The sequence below is a fragment of the Montipora capricornis genome, chromosome 13 (genome assembly GCF_036669925.1).
Source record: "Montipora capricornis isolate CH-2021 chromosome 13, ASM3666992v2, whole genome shotgun sequence".
Classification (NCBI taxonomy): domain Eukaryota; kingdom Metazoa; phylum Cnidaria; class Anthozoa; order Scleractinia; family Acroporidae; genus Montipora; species Montipora capricornis.
In genome coordinates, this window is record NC_090895.1 from 43,914,958 (window position 1) to 43,939,957 (window position 25,000).

At 40.4% G+C, this 25,000-nt stretch overlaps 1 protein-coding gene across 2 annotated transcripts in view; it reads right to left on the bottom strand.

The window, feature by feature from the left end:
* LOC138030246 (HAUS augmin-like complex subunit 5) overlaps window positions 1-25,000 on the bottom strand; it is a 55,912-nt gene that overhangs the window by 2,925 nt on the left and 27,987 nt on the right. The window contains exons 1-17 of one of the 2 annotated variants that reach the window (XM_068878146.1): window positions 22,833-23,137; window positions 20,787-20,849; window positions 17,974-18,006; window positions 17,565-17,740; window positions 16,267-16,426; window positions 14,793-14,907; window positions 12,061-12,137; window positions 10,146-10,200; window positions 9,418-9,545; window positions 9,171-9,252; window positions 7,091-7,248; window positions 6,713-6,875; window positions 5,208-5,288; window positions 3,677-3,822; window positions 3,160-3,277; window positions 1,093-1,138; window positions 1-81 (exon numbers count right to left, since the gene is read on the bottom strand). The exon at window positions 1-81 is cut by the window's left edge and continues 15 nt beyond it. In XM_068878146.1, the coding sequence (XP_068734247.1) occupies window positions 1-81; window positions 1,093-1,138; window positions 3,160-3,277; window positions 3,677-3,822; window positions 5,208-5,288; window positions 6,713-6,875; window positions 7,091-7,248; window positions 9,171-9,252; window positions 9,418-9,545; window positions 10,146-10,200; window positions 12,061-12,137; window positions 14,793-14,907; window positions 16,267-16,426; window positions 17,565-17,740; window positions 17,974-18,006; window positions 20,787-20,849; window positions 22,833-22,957 (1,807 nt within the window). In that variant the 5' untranslated portion in view covers window positions 22,958-23,137. Of the gene's footprint in view, window positions 82-1,092; window positions 1,139-3,159; window positions 3,278-3,676; window positions 3,823-5,207; window positions 5,289-6,712; window positions 6,876-7,090; window positions 7,249-9,170; window positions 9,253-9,417; window positions 9,546-10,145; window positions 10,201-12,060; window positions 12,138-14,792; window positions 14,908-16,266; window positions 16,427-17,564; window positions 17,741-17,973; window positions 18,007-20,786; window positions 20,850-22,832; window positions 23,138-25,000 lie in introns of those variants that run through there. The other variant, XM_068878147.1, reaches the window with a different exon arrangement.

The window sequence follows — 25,000 nt, forward strand, 5'->3', positions numbered from 1 at the left end:
TCATGCGATCACAAGAGCGGTCACCGTAGAGTTCTGAAACGGCAGCGTCACGTGATTCTACGAGACATTTTATGGCCTCAACTGAGGAGAAAAGAGGGAATTTTCGACGTCAATCAGCCATGTTTGCCACGAATGTTTACTTCCCAAACGAATCCAAACGTTTTCTATTGTTTCGGTACAAAATAAGGTAACTGGGCGCGGGTTTGAAAGTCAATAACAGCAACGACAACGGCGACGGCAACAAGAACGTCACAAATGTGCATATTTAGTGGGCAAAAACAATAGCTTACCACGCCCTGCACGTGTGTTTTTCACTTTTGTCCATTTCGTTGCCGTCGTCAGCAAAACAACTGGGGTTGTTTACCATTTACAAGCAGAAACCGGTTGGTACTAGGTTTGTTCAAATGGTAAGCAAAAAACTCCAGAATGGGAAATTTAGTTGGGATCGGAATGTACCATTTGCAAAATCCGTTCAAGGTTACCGAGAGAGTCTGGAGGGAGGCAAAATCATGGGAGTATGCAAATGGTAAACACGTTTACCGTTTGGAAATTCCGTTTGGGAATTTTGGACTACCTTTCAGGAAATCCCGTTTTCTCCGGAAATTTTCCGTTTGCATAGGAAGACCAAAATAGTCTTACCATTTACATTCCAACCGAAATTTCCGGAATTTTGTGGTAAATGGTAAACAACCGAAGTGTCCCCTTGTCAACATCACGCGTGTCTCGGAATACAGACAACTAACGTCACAAAGTGTCCCCCAAATGATGCTCCTCACGTAAGGATAAACGGGTGCATTTACCTAACCCTAACCCTAACCCTTAACCTAAAACTAAGGCTAACCTTCACCCTCATCTCATTGTTGGAAATAGTAAGCAATGGCTTAGACTTAAGTGAAATTTCGTGTTGGATGTCAAAGTTGGGTCCACTTCTGGACACAAGTGTGTGTCACTGACGAATAAATCCTCGTCATATTTTGGTAGTTGCGACGAGAACACTTTATCATGTCAATGTTATCTTTCGAAGAACGATTACCCTCTACGAACTAAACCCTTCTTTACAAACGAATCACTTTACTTTGGACACATTCATACCTTTGGCTTTTAACTTCATTGCGGTTGGTAGTAATTCTTCAGGCGCCTAGAAGACATAAAATCGGTTTTTACGCCAGGCTCCTATCAACGCTTCCAATAATATTCAAAAATGATGGAAATGTCCGAGAAGTGTTGTGCGAATCTAACAAGGCGTAAATTACGAAACGAAAGCCTTTTTATACGAGGTAGTATTTAAAGCTAAACAGCCCGTGAGGCCGTGTATAAAAAGGGAAGATTCCACACACGATGGTTCAGCACTCTTAAAAAAAGAGCAAACTCATCGGCGATTATTTATTTCTTTTATTTATTTATTTATTAGACTTCCAACTAATTATAATGTTGTAAAGAAGCTGGACAGGTGAAAACCACCGACAAATAAGCTCTCCGAATAAAACTAAAGAAAAAAAGATTAAATTAATTATAATCAAAATAAAAAGCAAATTTAAGTCTACAGTCTAGGCAGCGGCATTTTGTGACCCAGGAGCAGGTGTTCGATGGGTTAATTTGTTTATCAAAAATAGTTGTATAATGCTTTTTAAGAAGCCGCTTGAAAGTACTCAAAGACGTACATAAGCGCAGCTCGACTGCTAATGCATTCCATGAAGGCACGACACGGTTAAAAGATGAATTAGCAAAGGTCTCAGTTTTGCACAAAGGTAAAGTATATATCGGTCCCGTGTCAGAGCTCCTTGTGCGCCTCATAGGATGCAATTCATTGGCAATGTCGGAAGGATCAAGCGCGTGAAGCCCCTGTCTGCATTTGAACAGAAAAGTACTATCTAACATTTCTCGCCTCAAGGAAAGAGGCAAGGGACTACAGGAGACAAGTCTGCCCTTGTAGTCCATGTCAGAAGGTACGATGAACCTTAGTGGCCCTTCGCTGAACTCCTTCAATTTTTATCAACTTCTTCTCATGCAAGGCACACCAGAGAGGGACCCCAACTTCCAACTTGCTCCGTACGATTGAAACATAAAGTGGCTTTTTAGCTTGCATTTTACAGCCCGATGAAGTCAATTCGGGAGAGTAATTAAAAGACCTCCACGCTGAACTTGTGACATTTTCCCTACCCTTCCCTACTGCATTGAGAAGTCACGTGTTGTAGGTTTTCGATATGTTGCTAAGGCTGCATGTTTGCGCCAAGAAATCAGTGATTAAAGTTGGAGGTTTTAAAAAGAAAGCTGAACCAATAAATGAATTAGACTAGTCAAACGAAGGTACAAAAAGACTTAAAAGATATTAAACCGTCTGCTTTATCAAAACGAAAGGAAAAAAAAACAGGAAAGGAGTATTACATTTTTTGTGATGGTGGCCGTATATGGGTATTTTGGAACTGCATTCACATGGATCTCGAAACAGGAAGCGATTAGGTCGCCACGAATTGCTTGCACCCATTCACCTTCCTGTGTGAAGAGAACTAAAGTGAAAGGAAGAGCATTGCGACGTGGCCAGAAGACGAAGGAAAGCTGAGCTACTCGTTCCCAACCTCGTCCCCAGGGTCTCTCTTCTCAGCCTCCATTCTCCTCAACGACAAAGAAGGTTGCACAGCACCTTTCAGGGTCGAGGTTTTGCCGACAGTAAAGCCGCGGCTACACGAGCGATTTTTGTCTCGCGCCGGTGATGCGATTTTTTTCAGATTTTGTCGCGTCGCCTGTGCGCCAGGGTGGCTACACTTGTGACAAATTTGGGCAACAAATTGAAGGCCGCGCGAATCGCATACTTCAAGAGACCTGGGCACTACAAACAGACATTCCTACTTTAATTTCATTGGCTAAATGCTTTTTAGTCGCGTCGCAAGCGCGGGCAAAAAATTGCAGGGTGGCTACACGGGCAACTATCTCTGCGATTTTGTCGCGAAAGTTTCAACTCTGGCGACTTTTTTCTTGCGATTTTTCATCTGTCGTGTCGCCAGTTCAAGGGTGGCTTCACGTGCGATTTTCATCTCGCGCTGGCGACGCGACAAAGTTTGAAAAAATCGCATCACCAGCACGAGTAAAAACTCGCTCGTGTAGCCGTGGCTTCATGAGATCTTCCAGTCCTCGAGCTTTAGCATTGAACTTGTTGGTTACCTTATAAGAAGGAAAGTCTAAGCATTTTAACACCGTCTTCAAAGCATCGCCTCCAGGTTTAGCGGACGGGCTTTCCAAACGATTGACTGACAGCTCAGACACAGGTATTCTTCTCGCACTAAAAAGAGGCAAATGGGTAGGTTAATTTAATCTTGCACTACAATGCAGAGTGGTTTCAGAAAAAAAATTATCGCATTACTATGCAGAGCAAGACGGTGACTCGGTTGGGCATCGGACTACGGTACAACGATATTTGTGATCCCGCCAAAAGAAAACTGTAAGGAAAATGTAGGTCCCATAAAACCCCTGCTTTCCGAGCACCTTTGCACTTCATTAAATCGAGATTAACTGTGATGAGCTAATCCCTTACTTCATCTTGTTTCTTATTCCTGAACATTGGTATCGTGCACTTGTCGCAATTGGATTAAACATAAGTGGGTGAATCTCCACCCCCCCCCCTCCCCTAAAAAAAAGTATTTATGCCTACAGGGCTCCAAAGGCAACAATCACTCCTGACCTCTCTACACTTGAGAAGTGGAATTGACACAGGGGCAATGTAGCAAACTTGTCCACTTCTTGCTTGACGCAGTCATGCAGCTGTTTTGCCATGGCAACCAAGTGTGCTTCACGTGAGCAGATCTTTTCTTGAATGAATTGAAGGTGCTGTATAAACAGAGAGTAGTTATCATTACTCAAAATCACGGTGGAGTATCAACGAGATTGTCTTCAATTGGTATCGTTTAAAGGCCAGGCTTCGACGGTGCAAAAGGTGGATAGCGCTATCCACCCTTCGAACGATTCGGGCCAGGGGCCCGTTTCTCGAAGGTCCCGAAACTTTACGGGTCATTTTCGGGTGTCACAATTCCCTTTGTATCTCAAGAACGGAGAGGATTTAAGTCGTCAAACTTTACAGTAATTTTTCTTTTTGTTACCTTGAAATCATGTCAAAAGATCGGCTTTCCAAAACAAGCGGTTGCCAGTTTCGCAAATGGCTTTTCGGGCCCGAAAAGTTATCGAGACTTTCGAGAAACGGGCCCCAGAACTTTTTGTTTCCAGATCCCCCTCCCCCTTGTCGAATGAAATTGTTATTGTATCACTCTACAAGGCACTGGGAGGCGCGGTGGCCTCATGGTTAGAGTGCTCGACTTTGGAGCGAATGGTCCAGGTTCGGGACCTGGCCAGGGACATTGTGTCGTGTTCTTGAGCAAGATACTTTACTCCCTCGGTGCCTCTCTCCACCCAGGTGTATAAATGGGTACCAGCGAAATGCTGGGGGTAACCCTGCGATGGACTAGCATCCAATCCAGGGGGAAGTTTCATGCTACAGAAACCGGGGATAAGCTCCGTCCTGATAAAAAGTAAAGTAAAGTAAAGTAAAGTAAAGTGGTGCATTTTATCACAAGGTCTCAAAGGTGCTTTACAATGATCAATTTACCCCTAGCGGACTGGAAGCATATACATGCATGCATATACATGCATGACTGGAAGCATATACATGTGGCCCTGACGGGCCACTAGGCCTGTAAGCTGACTTTACCTACAAGGCACTGTATAAGTCGAGCCTACATTAAATTTTGTCCCATAAGGATCATTTTCTGGCAAAACGAAACCCTATGTACTTGATTCGTTTTCTCCATAAATTTAATCGGTAAATTCGGACATGAGAGACATTTTTTTTTGCCAAACGTCACAAAAATACCAATTCATTAAATAAGAAGAATACAGCGAGTTTCAATTGAGTGTCGTAAAACCAAAACCAAAGTAATTACTTTGGCCCATCAAAAAGGACGGAGACAATCCAGTAAACCAATCAAAACTCGAAGTAATTACACGTAGCCGACACAAAGCGCGGGAAAATGTGCACGCGTGAGCCACGATTGGTTTTGGTTTCACTTCTGATTGGTTGAAAAAATGGCGCGAGAACTTTGAACCAATCATTGAGTGAAGTAATCATAAACCAAAGTAATTATCTAATTACTTTCGACACTCAATTGAAAACCGCTCTAAAGCGCGCTTTTTCTGCTAAAATACTTCACAGACGCATTTACCTCATGCTTTTGTTTCTCAATCCTTGCTTTGGCACTAGAATTTTGTTTCACAAGAGCTTGAATGAGAGACTGTTTGCTTTCCTGCCAAATAAGAAATTAAAACGGGAAGAACCCTGGTTAAAAGTTCTGGACTAGCCACTGACTGCTTCAATGTCATCATAATTAATTTTCTCTTTTTAACCCTGGTATTACGAGAACTCTGTAGCTATCACCTGATTTCTCCGACTACACCCAACAATTTATGAACATCATATTTTCCCCAGTCATCATTTGGGAGCTTGTAAAATGACAACACGGACGTCACTCTAAAATTCAAGTTAGGATTAGATGTAGCAAAGAAGTCTACTGGTTTAGACGTGCAACGCAAATTCATGCGCAAGTGCCAGCGACTTTCACCGCAGGCACAAGGAAGGTATGATACGCTGGCGCAGTTGGAGTAATGGGTGAGACTGGGAAGACCTTAGACAGCAATGACCAGAACCAGGTTGCTGACCAGCGGTTTTGTTAAAACAATGGTTTGCTGGGGGGTGCTCAGTTTCGCGGGCTCAGAAAAACTGGTTGTAGTCATTGTTATTTAAGGTTTTTCGTGAGACTGACCGTGCCGCCATCGTTGTTTCAACTCCCATCAAAAGGCATGGAACTCACGTTTTCACGTTGAGCTTGCATTTGTGCTTGCGTGTCCCCGGTTCACACGCAAAAGTAATTGCAAATGCATTCACAGTAAGACCCTTAATCTCCGTTTTCGAAAACCTTCCATACAGAGAGCGTTTTTGCGGACAAAGAGCCCCGTTTTTGATCATATTAAATTAGACGGCACAAACAGAAAAAAAGTACAGTGTATGCGTTTTAAGTAATGATCCGTGTAAGGTGGATAGCAATTTGCTTTGTTATGCGGCAACGGGGCTTTCCCCACATAGGAATGTTATCATTTTTACACAGAGAATGCATAAACCTACAGGAAAGCCGTTAACGCAATAAAATTCATTTACAGCCCACTTTGAAAGGGTGTTTTTTTGTGTTAAAAGATTTTGACCAATCACAAGAGTTGAAAACAAAAGCCAAGAAACGTTTACAATTTTACATGTTCCCCACATACGATTTCTGTGGAATTCATTTAAACTGAGACCAGATGAAAGATGGAAGATGGTTGGAAAGTAAGGATGAATATAATACTGCTTTTATGAAGTTTTGTTAACTTTTGCTGTTTAAGCCAATCAGAAGTAAGTACAGACAATAGAAAAAGTTATCACCTTTTTGTATACCAATTGAATTCCAACATGTTCGTTGCCGTTGTTGCTATCGTTCTTATCTGGACCGTTTCTTAAACTAAAACGAATCAGTGTGAACGGGGCATAAGCCACTAATTCCCTAAGGATTACTCTGGTACACCAACTTGGTCTCAAGTTTTGTTTAGGTTTGCCCGAAAGATGGCGCCCAAGAAGTCATGGGAAGAGCAAGAATTATCACATACGCCTCAAACAAAGGAACGAAACACTCTTTCTTACAGCCAGCTTTTCAAAGTCTTGAATCTTCTTGTGTTTCATGTGAAGAATTTCCTTAGCTCTCTGCCTCTCATTTTTGTCGTCTGTCAGCTCATTCACTGCCGTCTTGTAGTATTCAAGTGAAGCTCTGCATGCCACTAGTTCTAATTCAATGCGATTCAATTCCCTGACGAAACAACAGAATGATTATTTACATGAAGCACATTACTTTCCAGGTATAAAGAAGCTTAGTATTTCAAGTCAAGGGCGATAATGTGTTTCTTGCACATGCATGCACAGTCAATATGTAAATACCCAATTTATCTTTTTACGTTCTTCCCTGTGCAAAACAAAGTTGCAAACCTTAAGCAATCTACCACTAATTACACCAATCCCAAGTACCTTGCTAGTTCCACATTTCCAGGCCAGTCTTTATACCTCGAGACCAAAATGGACTCCATTTCCTGCTGAAGTGTTTCCAGCCTTTTTCGTCCTTTCCAGACTTCATTTAAACCTTTCTCTGATTCAATAAACCTTTGAAAGTGTGCAGCTTGACCCTCCTAGAAAAAGAAACGAATGTCACGAGAAAAATTTTGTTTTTAATTTGGCTCGCTTTCTCTGAAAGCTCGTTCCCTACGGAACTTGATTGATGTAAGAGGCCTCTTGAACATGGCTGAGGTAAAAGCTTCCTCACGTGTCAAGTCTGACAAAATTTAGCTGTGATTTTCCTTTTTTGCTGATCGAGCCAGAAACAGGAAATTCAAGAATCAAATTTGTGGGCTCGAAAGAAAAGGTAAGAATCGTGGCTTAAATAGGTCTCATCAAATTTTAAACACCTTTGCAAAATACGAGACTAAAAGGAAGCCAAGGATGAGACCGGTCAAAAATCCAATTAAGGCAACTCCAAGACGGTAAAAAAAGCATTAAAGCATGTGATATGAAGATCGTACACATACACAGTACAACTTTGTAGGCTAGTGAGTTTACGAAACAAAGGGCGTAACCATTTACCAAGAAATTCCGGAAATTCCGGTTGGGATGTAAACGGAACACACGTTTTTGGTTCGTTCCACTGGAAAACTTCCGGAATAAACGGAACTTCTGAAAAGGTAGTCCTGTTTTCCCGTTGGGAACTTTCCGATGGAAATGTGTGTTCCATTTACAACTTTTGAAAGGTCTTACCACTTCCAGGCTATTCACGGACACATTTTAAAATTTTGGTGCGTAAAATCGCAATCACTGGGCGGCGAACGGACTTGAGTTACATGGAACACGTTTTTCACCCGATGGAAATTTCCACCGAAATTTCCGGAAATTTTTTGTAAATGGAAAACGCCCAAAGACGGCAGCGGCAACGACAACACCAAAAAGCAGTAATATCATTGGTTAAAAGTAGAAAAATGATCGTGCTGCACGTGCGGAACGCATTTGTGTACATTTCTCTCCCGCACTCGTCAAAACAACAACTTGAAATGGACAATTTTAAGATTTTGACGACAACGTGGTCATACATCAGGGCCCGGTTGTTCGAAAACCGATTAACTTCATATTACACTCCATTCAGTTAATTCTGTTTAAAATATAAGTGCTACACGGCCAACGTTTGTATAAACGTAACCTTTCCTTGTAACTTAATCCAGGGTTAGCGTAAACGTTTGTTTCATGTTTTGTGTGAAAATTTGTTTTGCTTGTTTTGTTTTTCAAGATTGACTTCTTCTAATGTAAAGTTTGGTCGAATATCAGCGTTGACCAGCATTTGAGGGTTGAGAAAAAAACTCCTTGGTTGATTTTTAATCTGGGATCAGCGTTAATCGGCTTTTGAACAACCGGGCCCAGTAAATCTTCCTTCTCTCTCTTTGCTTCAAATCCGTCCGAACCGAGATAAACTAAGAATAGAGCCAGGATTCGAGCCAGGATCCGAGCTGGGATCCGAGCTAGGATCCGAGCCAGGATCCGAGCCAGGATTCGAGCCAGGATCCGAGCTAGGATCCGAGAAAGGATTCGAGACCTAACCGAGACCTAACCTAACCTAACCTAACCGAGAGATACCTTAACCCTAACTAGACCTAACTAGACTAGAACCAACCTAAATAGACCTAACCTAACCGATTCGAGACCTAACCTAACCGAGAGATTCGAGAATAAATAGCGGAGAAAGCTCATCTTAGCTCGAATCCTGGCTGGAATCCTGGCTCGGATCCTAGCTCGAATCCTGGCTCGGATCCTTAGCTCGTATCCTGGCTCGAAGTTTAGGTATCCTCGTCCGAACCAATTCAGTTGCAGAGTACTTCGCCCATAATGTATTACGTAAACAAGAGGGAACAATCGTGAAATTCTTAAGATAAAGTTATAATTTGAAGTGACGTTTTCGTCGCCGTAGACGATGTGGTTTTAAACTCCATGGTGAAATCAATGAGACAGCCCTTTAGCTGGACATGATTGCAAATACAGACAATAAGAGTTTATTCAGAATTTAACCAACCTGAATCAACTGATGGACACTTTGAAGCACAGAAGGTGGGGAAGAGGTGTCTGTGAGTTTGCCTGAGTTTTCATATTTAAACCTGTGAACGTGAGACAAATAAAATAGTTCACTATAGCAATGATATCGTTTTCTGGTAACACTGTGAACCTGTAATTTGTCCGAATGTATACTGAGGTTCTGTGATGTACATGCATTATCGTTCCTTAACGGTAAACCATTAATTGTTGACAGATTCACGACATACTTAAGTTCCAGTGCATCTTGCTTGAGGTCAATCCTGTCAGTTAGCTCCCTCAAGCTGATGGCAGAGTCCTGTGCTATTCGACTCAGTGATGTGAGGACATCTTTTGGCGGGTGCTGGGACAGGATTTTCTAAAACATCCAACATGTTTTAATTTAAACAAGTTGAAATTTGCTAATTTGCATAACACAAAAACTCAAATACCGGTATCTCTGAAAAGAAAAAAGATAGTTCAAAATGGAAAAGGCCATTCTTCATTAATTTGAAAACCCCAAATCCCACGGCATTAATTATTTTTCACTTCAAAGGCACTTCAACGATATTATTGTAAGAGGCAATAAAAGACACTTTCACACTCTAAAAATTTTTGAGGTTTTACAGAAACAGTTATAGGGCCTATGGTCTTGCACGAATTATATACACCAATTCTAATAATCTGCATGCATGCAACTGGATAGTGAAATACTAAGTGGATAGTGAAATCCACCATTTAAATAACTGAATTGAGCTCTCCAGATAAAAGATGCAATCTTTTGTTGAAAGACAACAAAGCTAGATGGCTCCAAGAATACGAGTTTTGCTAGACCCTCTCAGATTCCTTGTTCACATGTTACCCTTAAAAAAAATAACAAATCTGGAACTATGATGTTTGCTATCTTTACCTTCTGGACAAAAAAAATGTGAAAAAATTAAATTCTTCCCTACACAAATTAATTGAAAACCAGTGTCACCTCAACTCCAGTCCATAACTGTTCTTTTATCTTTCTTTGAGTGCCATCATCAACCCTAACAAATTAACTAATTAATTAATTAATTAATAATTAAAAATTATTATTCATCAAGAGTTTTAGCGTTCTTTTCAATTTCTGTTTTGTCATTTTCTTAAATCTTTCTTTCATAATGAAAATAATTCCAAGTTGCTAAAGTATATCTAATAAAGATGCAAGGCACATACATGCTGGCATTTGCATAATTATGTGAGGATGGAGTGAGAAGAGTGGGGTAATAAATTGATTTTTTTCCCTTCTTTTGCTTTAAAGTGCACAAAAAAAAGCATATTTTTCCATTCTTGCCGTGAAAGTTTGCCTTTTGTCTGCCGGCAAGACAGGCAGTTACCAAAACTACATGTAGCTGCAATAATTTAGCTCACGGCCATCACAGTGATGTGAGAAGCATGGGTCTATTGTCGATTTTTACGTCAAACTGATTTGCAATGCAAAATTTCTTTGACAATTGGAATGCAAAACAGTTTGTCACATAAAATCGAGAATAGACCCATGCCTCTCACATCATGGTCGTTGATCCAAATTACTGCTAGCTATAGTTCTGCCGAGCAAACTTCTGGGTGACAATGGTGATAGGTGCTTTGGATAGGGAGATTTATATTATAAGTGAAAACTATTAAAAGTATGACATTGTGTAACATCAGACTTTATTCTCTACTGCTGCTGCTAACTTTATTAAAGTCTCAAAATGTCTGGGTTGCGCAAGCACACAAACTAATATTGTACATTTCACTAGTCATCTGTACTAATGTACATTAATTTTGCTTGTACATTTTGTTTTCTCAATACAGATCATGTGATGATTCTCATGAGATTGTATCCTTTGTCTTGTTTATCATTAAAAAGAGTGAGATGACTATGTCTGGCTTTGAAAGAAGATACACACATGATCACATGATATACAGTTCATTAGGAAAACAAATTCACATGTAATTGAATATAAGATCTATTGCTCTAATTAGTTTCTTCATTTTAGATGCATGTACTTCAGTACGAAAGAAAGACACAATATACACTTAGGAGATACAAGAAACTACATACATTCAATTTACAAAAAATAAACAGTCAGGACATTTACAATAGAATACTGTCAAATGCGAAGGGCATTCTTAATCCCTCTATGCAGTATCGGTGTTCCAGATTAAATGCAACTCAAGGATAAAAAGACATGACACAACAGGAAATAAAGGGCTAGGATTTGGAAAACATAAGGACCCAGTGGTGCTTTCAGATTCTCTGTGGGTACCCCATTTCTAAAATTAACAAATTCAAATTCATGATTTTTCTCCAAATACGTGTAGTGTCCCTGACTGGTGCCCAGATGCACAAACCAAGTGAGCAAAAGATTATGCATGTGGAGCAATGTTACGTGTCTATGGCATCAACCAGAACATCGAAAAAGCTATATCTTGCCTACACTTTTCGCAAGCCATTAGCAGTATGTCATGACTTTTGACCTCTTACACATGCATGACTGGCAAACATCTGTCATAAGGCAGAGGGTGTAAAAAGAAGGTCGCAGGTCATTGTCTTACGGTAAGCATAAATGAAACAACCCAAACCTTTGCAAAAATGCTAACCTTAGGCTTAAACACTCTCTAAAGCACGTTGAGGCCTAATGTTAGCATTGGAAATGCTTTGGGTTGTTTCAGCTAATTTGTAAAACAATGACCTCCAACCTGCGGTACTTTTACACCATCCAGTCATAAGGGGTTAGGGTGTCTTAGCTTTGACTTACGTGCCCTAGTTTGAGGTCAAGTCATGGCGTAATATAGTCAAAGGTCATTGACTAGTGCCCTAACCAATTATCACCCTGTGCATTCCCACCATTCCAATCAGATATAATCCAACAACAACCTACCTTCCAGTTTGCTCTTCAGCCTTACACACTTCATGTAAGAATGATCCAATTTTCTCGCATGATTCTCTCACAGATCTCTATTTCGAGAAAAGCACACATTGTGCCATTTGGGAATCAAATTGCATGGCATGCCAAAAATCCTTTAAGATTCTTATTAATAGCATGTCACAGCATCAGAAATCATTAGTGTAAGAACTTTGAACAGATGATGATAAACCAAACCTATAAAATAATATGTACTTCCTTGCAAAGATGTTAAAGGATCTAATCTTGGAATAGAAAATTCAGCTACCCCTGTAGAAGTTGAACAGTTTAAGGATCCTGGCAATAGCTATAAACATCCTTTATGGATTTTGTCTGTGGCCTTTAATCCACTTAAGTTCAAAATGGATATTGGTCCTGTTTGACTCTGTTTTCAATGTCATTATTATAGACTGTACATAATAGTATCAGAAAGTACAGTTATATGTAACATTTATTTCACTATTTCCCCAAAGATTGCGCTCTTTATTTTTTTTTGGACAGGTATAATTTCTACTGTAAGTGAACTTACCACAACCAAAATACATTATGGGTAAAATGAAAGTTCACAATCCCTTTAAACTTGACCCTTGACCCTTGACCCTTGTGGTTTTAATAAGTACTGGCAGCCACTGAAAAGCACTGGCTACTTCACTCAGAGAAGTCAGCTTATTTTCCCCTTAAGTGGAGTAACTATAAAGACAGATACCTAAGATTAAATAAAGTGCATCATTTTAAAAATGACAACACTGTTGAACAGTCCACACAAAAAGGCCACCAAATTTTATTGAAACCATGGTTTTTGAAGAATTTTGAATAAGTGTTTTGAGACTTTTGAGTCATGCAAACAATGTACCAGTGTATGAACCATTTTAAATCAACTTTGTGTTTCTGAAGTAATTCATATGAATTAACCCTTAAATTGACTCCCAGTGGCCACTTACAGATTTTATGTACGGCCAGACAATTTCACTCGTCAACGGGGAGCCTCTCAGGCCTTAACCCTTTGACACCCAAACCCGCCAGAACCAGCCAGAGTAAGTATTTTACTCTGCCTAATGCCAGACGATTTTACTTGTCAATGGGGAACCCCCGGGAGTCAATGGGTTGATCACTCACTGGCTTGAACTGGCCAGACTTTAATACTCTGTCTAACGCTAGAAGATTTTACTTGTCAAATGGGGAACACCCGGGAGTCAATGGGTTAATCACTCACTGACTTGAACTGGCCAGACTTTAATACTCTGTCTAACGCTAGAAGATTTTACTCGTCAAATGGGGAACACCCGGGAGTCAATGGGTTAATCACTCACTGACTTGAACCGGCCAGACTTTAATACTCTGTCTAACGCTAGAAGATTTTACTTGTCAATGGGGAACCCCGGGGAGTCAATGGGTTAATCACTCACTGGCTTGAACCGGCCAGACTTTAATACTCTGTCTAACGCTAGAAGATTTTACTTGTCAATGGGGAACCCCGGGGAGTCAATGGGTTAATCACTCACTGGCTTGAACCGGCCAGACTTTAATACTCTGTCTAACGCTAGAAGATTTTACTTGTCAATGGGGAACCCCGGGGAGTCAATGGGTTAATCACTCACTGGTTTGAACCGGCCAGACTTACTCTGTCTAACGCTAGAAGATTTTACTTGTCAATGGGTTAATCACTCACTGGACTTAATATTTTACTCTGTGTAACGCTATAAGATTTTACTTGTCAATGGGGAACCCCGGGGAGTCAATGGGTTAATCACTCACTGGCTTGAACCGGCCAGACTTTAATACTCTGTCTAACGCTAGAAGATTTTACTTGTCAATGGGGAACCCCGGGGAGTCAATGGGTTAATCACTCACTGGCTTGAACCGGCCAGACTTACTCTGTCTAACGCTAGAAGATTTTACTTGTCAATGGGGAACCCCCGGGAGTCAATGGGTTAATCACTCACTGGATTGAACCGGGCAGACTTACTCTGTCTAATGCTAGAAGATTTTACTTGTCAATGGGTTAATCACTCGCTGGCTTGAACCGGCCAGACTTAATTACTATTTTACTCTGTCTAACGCTAGAAGATTTTACTTGTCAATGGGGAACCCCCGGGAGTCAATGGGTTAATCACTCACTGACTTGAACCGGCCAGACTTTAATACTCTGTCTTACGCTAGAAGATTTTACTTGTCGATGGGTTAATCACTCACTGGACTTAATATTTTACTCTGTCTAACGCTAGAAGATTTTACTTGTCAATGGGGAACCCCCGGGAGTCAATGGGTTAATCACTCACTGGATTGAACCGGGCAGACTTACTCTGTCTAATGCTAGAAGATTTTACTTGTCAATGGGGAACCCCCGGGAGTCAATGGGTTAATCACTCACTGGATTGAACCGGCCAGACTTACTCTTTCTAACGCTAGAAGATTTTACTTGTCGATGGGTTAATCACTCGCTGGCTTGAACCGGCCAGACTTAATTACTATTTTACTCTGTCTAACGCTATAAGATTTTACTTGTCAATGGGGAACCCCCGGGAGTCAATGGGTTAATCACTCACTGGCTTGAACCGGCCAGACTTTAATACTCTGTCTAACGCTAGAAGATTTTACTTGTCAATGGGGAACCCCCGGGAGTCAATGGGTTAAAGGGCTAACTAAATCTACCCGTAGCCTTTTTTCATATTATTAGATCTTGAGAGCACATCAGTTGTGTAGCTTACAGTGCAGGCTGATTCCAATCCAGTTGGAGTTGATCTTCCTTCCACAGAGCTGAGCATTGAACCTTGGCTGATACTTCCTTGTGAAGTGTAATATGTTGGGTCAGTTGACTTCTTCCTGTAACGCAAAAAAGTTTCACAAACACAGTGTAAAATTATTATCTAACAGATAAGAGCTGGTTCTGATATGAAGAGAAAATACTTCAGTTTTTCGATACAGCTATAATAGAGACATTCCCTGCCGGCAAATGTCTCTTACTATTCTTTTTGCATTCACTGGGCTGATGAGTATGAGAAAACAGACCTCTGCCACGGGTCGAAACTCGCTTGATCCAACCGCCGTCCACAACCTTAGACGGCACTCTTCAAACCGCATGTCCCATGACATGTTTACTGACTTTGACTTGAGCCTGCTGCGTCTCGCACACTGCTTCACAGTAATTCCCCTGTTGTTAAGGACGTTCGCGCCCATTGCTACTGCGCATCTTTTCGCACATGTCACGCACACGTCATGCATCGTAGACCACGCAGGTAAACACGATGCTAAAGGCCCAAAATTTTTCCACAAGAATGGAACATGAAAGTATGTGGTATCATGGGATAGCTGTGGACCCAGGTCTTCTCGGAAATGTCACGCAATGGCATGACAGTGCGAATAGAAAATCGCTTTGAGAACTTCACAGCGATTTTACTCTCTTGAATGCTCGGTGACCCCCATTTTTCTTTCCTTAGATCACTTCCTTTCTTGATTTTGTCCATTTTAACAAAAAACAAAAAAAATCTGTACGTGAGAAGTTACAAATATTTGGCCTTTTATGCTCTCGCGCAACCGAAGTTTTCTTTCTTAGACTAATATGTATCGTTTTTCAACGTCTATTTCACCTTAGAAAAAGACATCAGCTGCAAAGGTTAATTTAGTTATATTAGTTATGTTGAACTGAGTACGTTTACCTGATCTAAATTTCACTCATGTAGCTTTTTTATTGCTGATAGTTGTAAGCTAAGTTCGTCTTAAAGTAACGCAATATTCTGAAAATGCACCTCATGATCTCGAAAACGAGCACGGTGACCCCCCATTTTTTTTGCCTTTTTGACAAAAGAAGATCATTACCTTTCTGCGTGACAAGTTTAAAAAAAAATCTGTACGTGGGATCGTTTTGGGCGCGAACGTCCTTAAGTGAGCCCACACAACATGAACTACCACAGTAAGGATTCAGTCGCTAAGTAACCACCGCGCATGCTCAACACAGTGCGTTTCGACCCATGGCAGAGGTCTCCTTTCCCGTACTTGTCAACGCAGCAAACACAAAAAGAAAAGAGACCTCTGTTATCAGGGAAATAGAGACAGAGAGTGCAGAAAAAGATTAATTTCCTTTAGTTATCATTTGACACCCCTTCAGAAAAGTCATTCCTAGACAGTCCAAAAAGACACTTTTAATTATTGCACAAGAGGCAAAGTGCGGATATTCATACAAACCTTGCAATATCTTTATAAACAGTTATTCTGTCGTTAATCTGTTTCACCAAATCCGTGTACATTTCTGTTGCCAGACAACACTGCTTGGAAAATGCCGTGAGAAGAGCATTTCTTTTGGCAAAATCTGAAATCTGCTGGTCCATCTCTGAATAACTCCCCTCTGCCATAATAATTGTTAAAGGTTATAAATCGAGCACACATAAGTATTTAATAGACATACAAGTTGAACCAACAAGATGAATAACCAATTACTGTACCAGACATCCATCACCCATCTGGCCTGAGTTTTACCAACATGCGAGGCAGCGAGGCCTGCGAGGCACCATGCGAGGCGTGCGAGGCAAGAAGCGAACCATGCGAGTCTTGGCTGCGAGCCATGCAAGCCATGCGAGCCATGACTGCGAGTAGGCATCCGAGTCACACAGTTATTGAAAGCTAACAAATGGGTGCTTAGACTTAATAACTGTTTATCAGCGCTATTTGAAATGGGTGCTTAGACTTAAATGCGAAATTCGCATGCCTCGCACGCCTTGCTGCCACGCACTTTGTAACGACCCTCTGGCCTTGGCCCATCACTTTACAGTATTAGAGACCTTTAGATTCTTGGACGAGGACAAGAAAGAGTATGAAATTTGACTTCCCATTTTTAGCGAAAATACTTGGAAAATTTAAAAGCCAGATGATTAATCTGACTTACTCTTTGTTAGCAGCATTATAAGGTTGCTCAGTTATTCTTTTCCTGATTGAAAAATGCCAAAACTGCTACCATACCAGTTGATGAATTGTTTTGACGCACGGACATTTTTTGGAAAACGTCTTACTAAAATGACGATGACATCACATTCTTTACACCAAAATAACGCTCGTTTAAGTGCGCTGACACTGTTGTTCTATGGGAAAATCTTGTACTCATAGTCATTCTCATCCTAGAATCTAAAGCTCTGTAATGAACGCAACTCTCTTGATCGGTGCGCAACCAAGTATCTGCAAAACAGATTGCTTGTGCTAATGGTAAATGCAATATTATAGCTGTGCGTGGAACGCAATGCCACTATGGTTTGTTCCTGCAAAAAGTTCTCGTGATTGCAATTATTATAACACTTATTATTGTAAATAGACTTTATTAGTATTCAATTTTGTAAATCGTATTGTTTATTCAGTTTTTAACTGACGGAAGTGTTAAATCAAACTATTCTTCTTCTTCTTAAATCTAAGCTTTAGCCATTCTAAAAATTTGGTCAATAACGTAAACTGATGGGTCTCATCCCATTCCAGATCAATTTATTATTATTATGAACCTGCATCAAGGATTTCCTTCTGCAAAGTCTTGACTTCTTTCTCAGCATTGTAAAACTTGTTTTTGACTTCCAAAAGCTTTTTCGTCAACTTGGCATGTTTTTGCTTGAGCTGGTCTCTAACTTCATCATGTGGTTTGTCACCTGAATGGGAAGCTTGCTCAGAAATTAATTGTTGTCTAATCATTGTATTCTTTTAAGGAACTTAACTGTCCATAATCAATGCTGTGTAAAAAGATTGATAATCTATGACAAATGTAGTTGACCCATCAGAACGAAGACATACCTCATTTTTGCTGCAGGTTGACGGCTGCACAGTTTTTTTTTTTTACAATTGAAATTACATGACTTGTAGTGAATGGAATGAGGTGAAGATGGAAATAAAATGAATGTATGCAAAAGGAAAAGATACAACTTGAGGTTCCCTTTAATCTTCTGCACAGTTCTATTGGATAAGAAAAGGGAAGAAAACACTGATTTAATATTTAATTGATAGGCACTGTGGAGAAGGGTAATCATAGCTACTGTCGACTCCCAATAACTCTAAGGCCATCCCCGTTTTTTTTCTCCGTTTCGCGTCGTCCGACCGACCTTGGACATTTTCCAAAAAAAAAAAAAAGTTAGCGACGTTTTTAAGCCATTTTTATGTCGCACAGGAGTTTCGGTGGTTGATCCTTTTGCCCATGATGTCTTAATTTTGCCACAACATCCGCCAACTTTTCCGCCATATTGATTTTGGGTTCATGTCTTGTTGTTTTCCTGGCTCCACAGCTATGATGCCGAGGTACCAGGCCTCCAATTCTGAGACTGCTTATGATTTTTTTTTTTAGGTTTTTTTTTTTCAATCCGACCGACCGACCCAATATCAGGAAACGCATTCGACGGTAAACTAAAAAAACAGGGGATTGCCTAACACAAATCGATTTCCCATGGATTTCCCTCATACGTTTACTGCAATTTTTTTCCTTTGGTAACTCGAACCTCCCGCTAACTCAACGTAATTTTTGATTCAACCCTTCAGGCCATTCTCTACACAATTAATGTATATTTTTTACCCTCGATAACTCAATTAACAATGCCTGTCAATATGTGACAAATCAAAACAAAGAGTGTACTGCAGTCCAAAACAATGCACTTTTTGTGCATTACACAAACGTTTAGGCTACATTTAATTACAGTGATAAATGTACATTGTATCTTCATAAAGAGTTGCTGATTTCTATGTACAGTAATTGAGAAATTAAAATGCAGGAATTAAAAAATAGTAAACACTGTTTTTCTTTATTTCTGGTCCCCTGTTTTCAAATCCCAAAAACTCTAACTCCTGTCAATTAACTGATACCCTTTTCAATAATAATTATTATTTTCCTTGAAGGTTGGAGTTATCGGGAGTCAACTGTCTACAGTCACTAAAAATCGATGTTCATCTAATTTCATGTATTCAGGAATTAAGTTATAGCAACCTGGCCCTGGTAGCTCGAAGCATGGTTAGCGCTAACCAGCGTTAAATGCCATGGAAACCTATAGGTTTTGATACCTCTTAACCAACGGTTGGCGCTAACCAGGCTTCGAGCAACCGGCCCCAGGTTGCATATAATTTCCATGCAGTCGACCAGGTTCACATCCCTCTCACACTGTTACCTGTATAACTGTCCTATGCTTTCAACTTTACAGACCAGCGATGACGATGATGACTATATTGTATATTGATCATTTATATCACACTTTCCCCATGTCCAAACGTGCATTAGAAGAGACTTTTGTGATCAATGATATCTTTGTGGTTTGAATTGCTACTTTCAACGACACAGTGCATGTGAACTAATTTGATAATGTGCAGGTTCCTTTATTAAGTGCCTAATCTGAAGAAACTTTACTCTTTATTTGTTCTCCAAAGTCGTCCTAAATACATCGTGTTGTCTTCAGAACCTTTTGATTGAAAAAATGGTCATACTTGACACATAACCAAGAAATGAAGGGGAATGGGTTCGATCCTGGGTTGATGTCACAGACTGCTTTGCATGGAGATAGTTCTTTGAAAACAGCAATGCAAATAATAATTTGTGACATCAATCCAGTATCAAATCCAGTCTCCTTCATTGTTTGCTTATTGATCAATTGAAAGTACAGCTGTATGACCATTTTTCCCATCTTTCAAAGCCAATAAAAAAAGTGAACTTTCAATAAAAACGTTCCAAAAACTACAGAACATACAGTGTACTTAGGGCGATTTCAGAGAATACATAAAGTGGAAATTTTGGTGAGGTGATAAACACTTAGGGCACGTCCGATTGACCCTATTCTGGAATAAGAATACGTAGAATGATGATTAAAACTGTATGTTGTGCAGTTCTTTCGAGCTCCGAATCGTGTTTTGTGCGGCAGCTTGGCCCTCCCCATTCCCTCCCTCTTTAGTGGCCTTGGTGAGTATTGATGTTGGTAAGTATATCCACTGACTTTGTCAATGTGACAGTGCCTGGTGGTGGTTACTGCTATCAAATGGGTTGCCATGGATACCTGTGCACCCTGCTTGTTCCTTGGTTTTTACTTAGCACCACCACCCACTCTCATAGGCACCAGTTCCCCAAGCTCACCTACTGGCGATGAGTTGAAAGGTCTACATACAACAACAATTTTCAATGTTGCAGACAAATTGCTTCGGCAAAAACATGATCAGATATCATAATTATTTAATTCATAATTATGTGGGAGGTGTGCTGGCCTCATGGTTATAGTGCTCGATTCCGGATCGAGTGGTCTGGGTTTGGGTTGTGGCCGGGGAGTCATTACGTTGTGTTCTTGGGCAAGACACTGCACTCTCACGGTGCCTCTCTCCACCCAGGTGTATAAATGGGTACCGGCGAATTTAATGCTGGGGGTAACCCTGCGATGGACTGGCATCCCATCCAGGGGGGAGTAGAAATACTCCTAGTCGCTTCATGCTACAAAAACCGCAGATAAGTGCTGGCCTGATGGGACTTCTGGCTGGTAACAGAGACTTCTTTAAATTTAATTCAGATTTGTATCTCATGACAAACTTGCACTGAAAAAGGCAAAACCTCTCTGCCAAAACATGTCTGCAACATTTAAAATCATTGGTTATTATTGTTTCAAATGACGACTCTTCAAAGTGCTCAAAGAGTCAACACAACAATTCCATCCACAAAGCCCAACAGTACACCATTTAATGGACACAAACTCAAAGACATATATGTAGTTTCTTACTTTGTGGACTTGACATGTTCCAGCACATACTTCCAAACATCTGCCATGGGCCCACGGCATAGCCTAAAGTTAATAATACAGTATATTTATGGGAAACCCTTCATTAAAGACTGAGCTAGATTTTAAAAAATGCCATCAACTGAACAGGAAGTTTTTAACTATGCTGCAACATAATTTCACAAGCTAGGACAGATTACACTACACAAAAGAAATTCCACTTAAATTAATATTCTCCTAGGGGGAGTTTTCTGCAAATACCACCACAGTGGCAAAAGAAATGTTTCAGAGTTTCGACGTCCACGTAAACATCCACCAGAATCTTGGAATTCATCCACACAGCATACATGTAAATCAATTGTAATACCTCTTTTCAACTCTTAGGTTTTAAGGGGGATGGAGGTTAGTTTTAGTCCAGTTAACAAAGAGATCAAGTGCTATGGTACTTTAAATTTATATGGGTCTTCACAAACTGTGAGCAAGAAAGCCACGCGAGTGCGAGTTTAAGTCTAAGCACCCATTTCAAATAGCGCTGATAGAGCGAGTTTCAATTGAGTGTCGTAAAACCAAAACCAAAGTAATTACTTTGGCCAATCAAAATGGACGGAGACAATCCGGCAAACCAATCAAAACTCGAAGTAATTACACGTAGCTGACACAAAGCACGGGAAAATGTGCACGCGTGAGCCACGATTGGTTTTGGTTTCACTTCTGATTGGATGAAAAATGGCGCGAGAACTTTGAACCAATCACTGAGTGAAGTAATCATAAACCAAAGTAATTATCTAATTACTTTCGACACTCAATTGAAAACCGCTCTACACAGTACTTGTCTTTAAGTATTTAAGTCTTTTTAACCATTTTAAAATGATTAGCTTTAACCCATTGACTCTTAGAGGTTCCCCAATGACGAATAAAATCGTCTGGCGTTAGACAAAGTAAAATACTCTGGCGATACACAGAGTAAAATACTAAGTTCTCCCAGAAAAATTTGGCGGGGTTGTGCGGCCTGCCTCCTGCTCCTGACACAACTTACCCTATTTCAGACCAAAATCTGAGATTTTCCACACCCTATTTCAGAACTGACCAAAAATTTGATACCCTATTTCAGACCTATTTCAGCTGTTACATGGTTAGCTTAAGTAATAACTTGAGAAGGGCTTTGTTGATGGTATTATCGTCTAATGTAATTTGTGATAATCCTGATTAGCATAAATTGGTATTTTGCCATCACATATCAGAGGCCTGGTTGTGAGTGGCAGGCGCTTGGTGTGCCATGTGATCGTGGTTTGTATTTGGCGATCGTTTAGCGAGTGAGGCATTCTATGGTCAGCCTTCGCCGCGTGCACAAGTCCTGTTTTGTTTTTTGTCCTATCGAGCTGAATTCGTGTTTAATGCCTTCATTAGGCGGTGTATGATAGCGTTCATTTACATTGTAAGTAGTGTCTTTCAAGTAGAATACCCTAGAACCCAGAGGGTCGCACCACTGTCTTGGTTGGGGGTACACGTTTTCGGCTTTTTTCCACCTGCTGGTTTTTTTAGGGGTTTTCGTGTCCGGCTCTGGTGCATTGCTTTTCTCTTTACTTTAGAATTGATGTATTAATATTTTTGTACTTATTCCAATGCTTAATAAACTGCACGCTGCCCACTTCAAAACTTGAGTGAACAAACTATACCCTCTTTCAGACCAAAAGGGTCAAAATCAATACCCTATTTCAGACCAAGACCGCTAACAAGCCATACTCCTTGGGGCTGCACATACCTATATAGCTCATATAAGGGAGTACCCCCTCCCCCCCCCCCTCCCCCGGAGATGCGACACAGTTGTATGTTTCGGCCGGCTACTTAGAATTTACAGTATAATCGAAGCATCTGATCCACTGAAACACAAAAAAAGTAATCAGAAAGCCTACGAATTTCTCAATAATTATTTACTTGTTGTCAAGGCTGGTTATTGTGCATTTGTTTTTTCGGTGTACAATTGTACATGTATTAACGGTCACTTAATAAATGTTTCTCTTGTTCATTCTAATTCTCAAACGCACTTACATCTTAAAGTCTTCTTTGGATGGAAGGGGTATGTTACTATGTCTGCCTTGAGCCCTAAAATGCATTTCATCCATTGCCCAGCTACGGAGGGTGGTTGCAAGCTCGTCTACTTCTTCGCCAGCCATAATTACACTTCTTGAGAGCGATTTTTCGCGATGGCTGATCTTCTTTTTTAAAGAGATGAATTGCCAGAACCAAATGACATTGAATTGCCTCTTTTCAAACCAATAAGAAAGCGAAAATCAGAGAAATCAAAAACGCACTTTTCGTTGTTGGGAACATTTATCTTTCGCGGGCAAGTAACTAGTTACCAGTCTTCCTGAAACCGCTAAGCATTTTCAGGCCTGGTTACCAAGATAGTTACCGCTGCTTCTCCCCAGACTTCTTGAGTGATTACAGCCAGGAACCAAACTCTAGGGACACCAATAACAGTAGAGAAATCTAAGACTTCTGGTGGACATACAAAAGTAGCTAATGAGAGATCTTTTGTTTTCGTCCACCAGCATAGCGGCGATGACGTCACGTGAAAACCTCCTATATGAAACCAAACAATATCGTGTACTATTTTAACCCTCAAAAATGCGAACTAAGCAAGGTACAGATTTTGTTAACTTGCTTTATGCAAAACAAATATTGATGCACAGTTTTTAGGAAGAGCAGAGGGAAGTTTTCAGGACGGTCGATCGAGAATAAATAATAACAATAATTTATATAGCGCTATTCAGCTACTCTTTCATAGCGCATTACAATGATCAGATTAACATAGAACTTAAAAGCTAAAAATTATAATAAAATACCAAGATAAATAGTTCAGAGCTTATATATACATTATACAAAAAATAAAAGTTAAAAAAGAAAAGAATTAAAAACCTTGGGCTTCTTTAAAAAGATAAGTCTTCAAATGTCTTTTAAAAATAGCGATTGATGGAGATTTACGAATGCTAAGAGGCAAATTCTTTTATTGCCTTGGCGCAGCAATGCTGAACGCCCGATCTCCATAAGTCTTTTGTTTAGCCATTGGCACAGTGAGCAGTTCTTGCCCACTGGAGCGTAAAGACCGAGAGCACTTACGATGGCTCAGGAGACTAGAAATGTAAGAGGGTGCTTTGCCATTTAGTGCTTTATAGACTAATAACAGGAGCTTAAAAATAATACGTGAATTAACGGGGAGGCAGTGTAGCTTGAACATTATTGGGGTAATCGAATCGTACTTCCTTGTTAACGTGACAATGCGAGCCGCCGTATTCAACACGCTGTAATCTACAAACTAAGTTTTTTGGAATACCATATGAAAAGGAAAGGAAAGGAAAGGAAAGGAAAGGAAAGGAACTTTATTTAAGTGTCTAGTCGTTCTAGCGCTGAAGCACTAATTGGGGACACTGTAAATTGAAATTAACAATTAACACAAATCAAGTCAAATGTTGGTTTTTGAGGAGAGAGGAAACCGGAGTACCCGGAGAAAACCTCTCGGTGCAGAGTAGAGAACCAACCAACCTCTCGGTGCAGAGTAGAGAACCAACAAACTCAACCCACATATGACGCCAAGTCGAGGAATCGAACCTGGGCCACATTGATGGGAGGGGGGGGGTGCTCTCACCACTGCGCCATCCCTACACCCCATTCGATATAAAAGTGAGTTACAATAGTCAAGCTTAGAGCCAATAAAAGCATGGATGAGAATTTGAGCAGAGTCCTTGGTGAGATATTTGCGGATCTTTGATATATTCCTGGGATGATAATTTGCCTCACTACATTTTTTTTTTTTTACTTGTTGTTCCATGCAAAAGCAATTGTCCATAATGACTCCTGAGTTACGTACAGACAAATTAGGAGCAATGAACTCATCACCGACCCGAACATATTCAAGAGTTGGTCTATTTCGAAATTTGGAGCTAATAACAACAAGTTCAGGTTTATCTCGGTTAAGTTTCAATAGGTTTTTTGCACATCCAGGGGTCGATTTCTTCAACACAGCGTTCAATACTCAACTTTGCCTCATCACGATCAGCGCAACAAAAAATTGGTATTGAAGGAAATATATAGTTGCGTGTCATTGAAGTACAGATGGTATAGTAAGTCATGCTTTTTGATGATATCAGCAATCGGCGCAATGTATACTTAGACAAGGTACAGCAGTGGGCCCAGTACAGTCCCCTGAGGCACCCCAC